Source organism: Lygodium microphyllum, chromosome 20 (genome assembly GCF_053477565.2).
Source record: "Lygodium microphyllum isolate KBCC chromosome 20, Lygodium_microphyllum_v1.1.10, whole genome shotgun sequence".
Taxonomy (NCBI): Eukaryota; Viridiplantae; Streptophyta; class Polypodiopsida; order Schizaeales; family Lygodiaceae; genus Lygodium; species Lygodium microphyllum.
Genome location: NC_141154.1, coordinates 91,497,851 through 91,501,234, shown reverse-complemented (window position 1 = coordinate 91,501,234; position 3,384 = coordinate 91,497,851). Strand labels below are relative to the sequence as shown.

Here is a 3,384-nt window from a genome sequence, read left to right as displayed (position 1 = left end):
GAGCTAGATTCATTCTTTGCAGGTGTGTGGTCAAACATAATTGAAAGCTCTTCCAATCCTTGATACAACGTGGACAACCATGGAGTATGCTTAGTCTTGCAGGCATTAAGCTTTGCAATATATCATTTATACATGGAAAAGTTGACAAGCCCCTCTTTGTCCAAACAATCATAGTTATATTTTTTAACATTCCTTTGCAACTCGCAGCGTCAAGGGCACGGCACTTCAGGGGCTGGGGCCTTGGGCAGCACTTTATCAGCCGAGGCTGCAAAAGCATTTGGGTGACGCAGGAACTGACGTAAGTAGACAAACGACGTAAAGGAAGTTTTCATTTTTTTGTGTGTGGAAATTACGGAAAAAACAAGTCCTTATAAACTTTCAGGATTGCAGGTTCGACTCCAATTAACAAGCATACGCTCAACTCGCTCGCTCGCTCGGACACACACTCACACACTCTCTCTCTCCAACCCCACCGGTTTGCAATCTCATGGCGACGACGAGGCGGCCTCATGCGCTGGTAGTCCCCGCGCCAGGGCAAGGCCACATCAATCCCTGTATGAGGCTAGCGAATGCCCTCTCGAGGATAGGCTTCTCCATCTCCTTCGTCTTGTTCTCCGCCTCCTATGGCGAGCTGAAGGAGCAGGGGCGCCTGCCCGGCAAGCTGCTGCAGGCCGATGGAATATCATCAAACAACAACGTCAATAATAATATCCGCGTCCATGTCGTGGAGGACGGCATTGATAAGCTGGTCGAGGAGGAGGAGAAGGCCGGTGGGCGCGTGCCGCCGTCGTTTGCCGCCACGGACGCCATGCGAGACAACCTCGCCAGCCTCATCTCGAGCCTCTCAGAGCGGGACAGTCCGGTCACCTGCCTCGTCTCCGATTCTTTCGCCCCCTGGACCCAACACGTCGCCGATCGCCTCTCCCTCCCGCGAGTCGACTATTGGCCCTCCACCGCCCTTGCCTACCTCCTCATTGCCAACATCCCTCTCTTGCACGAGAAGGGCCTGTTACCTGAAAAGAGTAAGGAACACAGTACACTCTCTCGTCGCGTCCATCTTATATTCTCTTGCACGAGGAGCTGCGCGCACATTACGCTCTTCCAAGCTAATTATTACACACACACAGACACAGACATTACGCTCTTCCAAGCTTATTATTTCAGCTGATAATTGCGAGTTCCTGCTTGCTTAGTTGCTCACTCGCCCTCCTGCACTTCTCACACTCAATAATTAGAGAAAGTGAGGAGGCCATCTTCACCTGGTCATCTGGGAAAGTGCTAAACGAAGATTCAATGATTAGAGAAATTCCTTTCAGAATCTTTATATGCACATTCTGATAGGAATGTTTTTCAATTGCTCTCCACACATTTTCTTAGCAGATTTCGATGAATATTTCCCATGTTCGCAAAAGGGACTTTCCCCTCCCCCCTCGTATAGTGTTCAACATCTCTACATTGTTCTCAAAGTGTCCAATATAGTGAGCTTCTGCGAATTATATTGGCAAATGTGTCTCCAACTTCTAGTGTAAATGTGTATTATATGTATAAGGGTGGTATATGTAAATGTCTGATATGTTATGGTGCTATTGAGAGCAGAACAATGTCATCCTCCAAGCCCTTGTGACCCTTCTTTTTGCTGTTACTTCCGTGAAGGAGGCTCTCGTAAAGGAGTTGTAATATATACCTTTATTTAATATAAATACTTTTGGGCATTAAAAAACTTGTCGTTTTTGGGCTGTTTTCTGATATATCCGTTTTTGTGTCGATTTTTCAATCAGGAAGCGAACCTGTGCTTTGGAAAAGCGAGAACCCAGTGATGGTCGACTTCATACCAGACCTGCCTCCATTTCCGCTGGAGCATTATCCGCAGGAAATGAGATTCGCAGAGCTTAGTAACTCATTTATGCAGTTCTTCCTGGAAATAGGCCGCCAATCAAGACGAGCCGAGAGGATTCTGATCCACAGCTTGGCAGAGTTGGAGCCTGTGGCTCTGGAATCCCACAGGAAGGCAGGAATCTCGGCCTATGCCATAGGCCCTTTGCTCTCCCTCCCCACAGAGACATCCAAGCAAATTAGAGATGGAGAAGAACAAGAGGAGGAGGAGGAGGAGAGTATCAAATGGCTGCACACACAAGCCCCCTCATCAGTCATTTACATCGCCTTCGGTAGCTATACCATTCTCTCATCGAATGACCTCTTCGAGCTTGCCTCCGGCTTAGAGTCGAGTCACCAACCATTCCTTTGGGCCATTCGACCCAAGTCGTACGAAGGTGAGTTGTCGCAATTGTTGCCCCAAGGATTTTTGTCTAGAACCAAGGACAGAGGCCTTGTCACCGGTTGGGCGCCCCAAGAGGCTGTCCTTGCCCATCCCTCTATTGGCGGATTCCTCTCACATTGTGGGTGGAATTCTACCTTAGAGAGTCTTTGTGCAGGTGTCCCAATACTTGGGTGCCCAAGAAGAGCTGAACAAATATCGAATGCACACTACGTTACACAAGTTTGGAAGGTGGGATTCGAGCTAGAGAGGACCTTAGAAGGAGGCTTAGATAGAAAGCATGTGGAAAAGGGTGTACTTACACTAATGAAGGAGGATAAGGGCGATAAGGCAAGGAAAAAGGCCAAAGAGATTATGCAAATTGCCATAGTAACTTCCCAAGATGGGGGCCATTCTAGGAATAATTTGTATAAGTTTTATGAAGACATGAAGGAGCGATGTCATGTTTAACAATTCAAGCATAAGAAATATTTGCATTCAATGCACTCCAACTGAGACTTGCAGTTTTCAAATTGTTGAGATGTGACTCCTGCCCTCATGCAAGACATTCATCTATTGTCTTTCTTGTGAAAGACTAAGCATATTGCAAGTTCCTATACAAGCATGATAAAATTTCCAAGTATATATGTAAACCTTATGTAATTGCCATTTTGGTCACATTGACACTTTCTACTATGTGTGCATGTGTACGAGCACTCGCACACACCCACACCCCAATACTTAGTGATTCGAGTCAACATATACTCACACATGTGGATGTTCATATTGTAGTTAGTTTATCTTTTTTTGTCACACACTCCCACACACACACACAAATTAGATTGCAATATGATCCTTCTTAACCCACGTAATCTATGTACACAACTGAACAATGTGCTATAGCATACTTTTGTGTAGTTGTGTGGATGCGTGCACATACATATTGACTCTCTAATTATGTAGTCAAGTCTACATAAGCTTGAGCATCAATGTTGCCCAAAAAATTTATGCACATGTATAATCTTTAATAGCATAAATAAATGAATTTGATTCAATTAAAGTTAAAAAAATAAGGTAATGAGGCCAGATGTGAAATAGCTAACAATTTGTGCATCTATTTGTTCAAAGTC

General features: G+C 45.3%; 1 protein-coding gene across 1 annotated transcript; it reads left to right on the top strand.

Annotated features, from left to right (window-relative positions):
* Window positions 1-393: 393 nt before the first annotated feature.
* LOC148019125 (UDP-glycosyltransferase 85A7-like) lies at window positions 394-2,947 on the top strand. Its single transcript, XM_087660648.1, has 2 exons — window positions 394-1,022; window positions 1,779-2,947. Exons 1-2 carry the CDS (start codon window positions 488-490, stop codon window positions 2,723-2,725), a joined length of 1,482 nt encoding a protein of 493 aa, XP_087516774.1. The 5' UTR covers window positions 394-487; the 3' UTR covers window positions 2,726-2,947.
* Window positions 2,948-3,384: the final 437 nt, after the last annotated feature.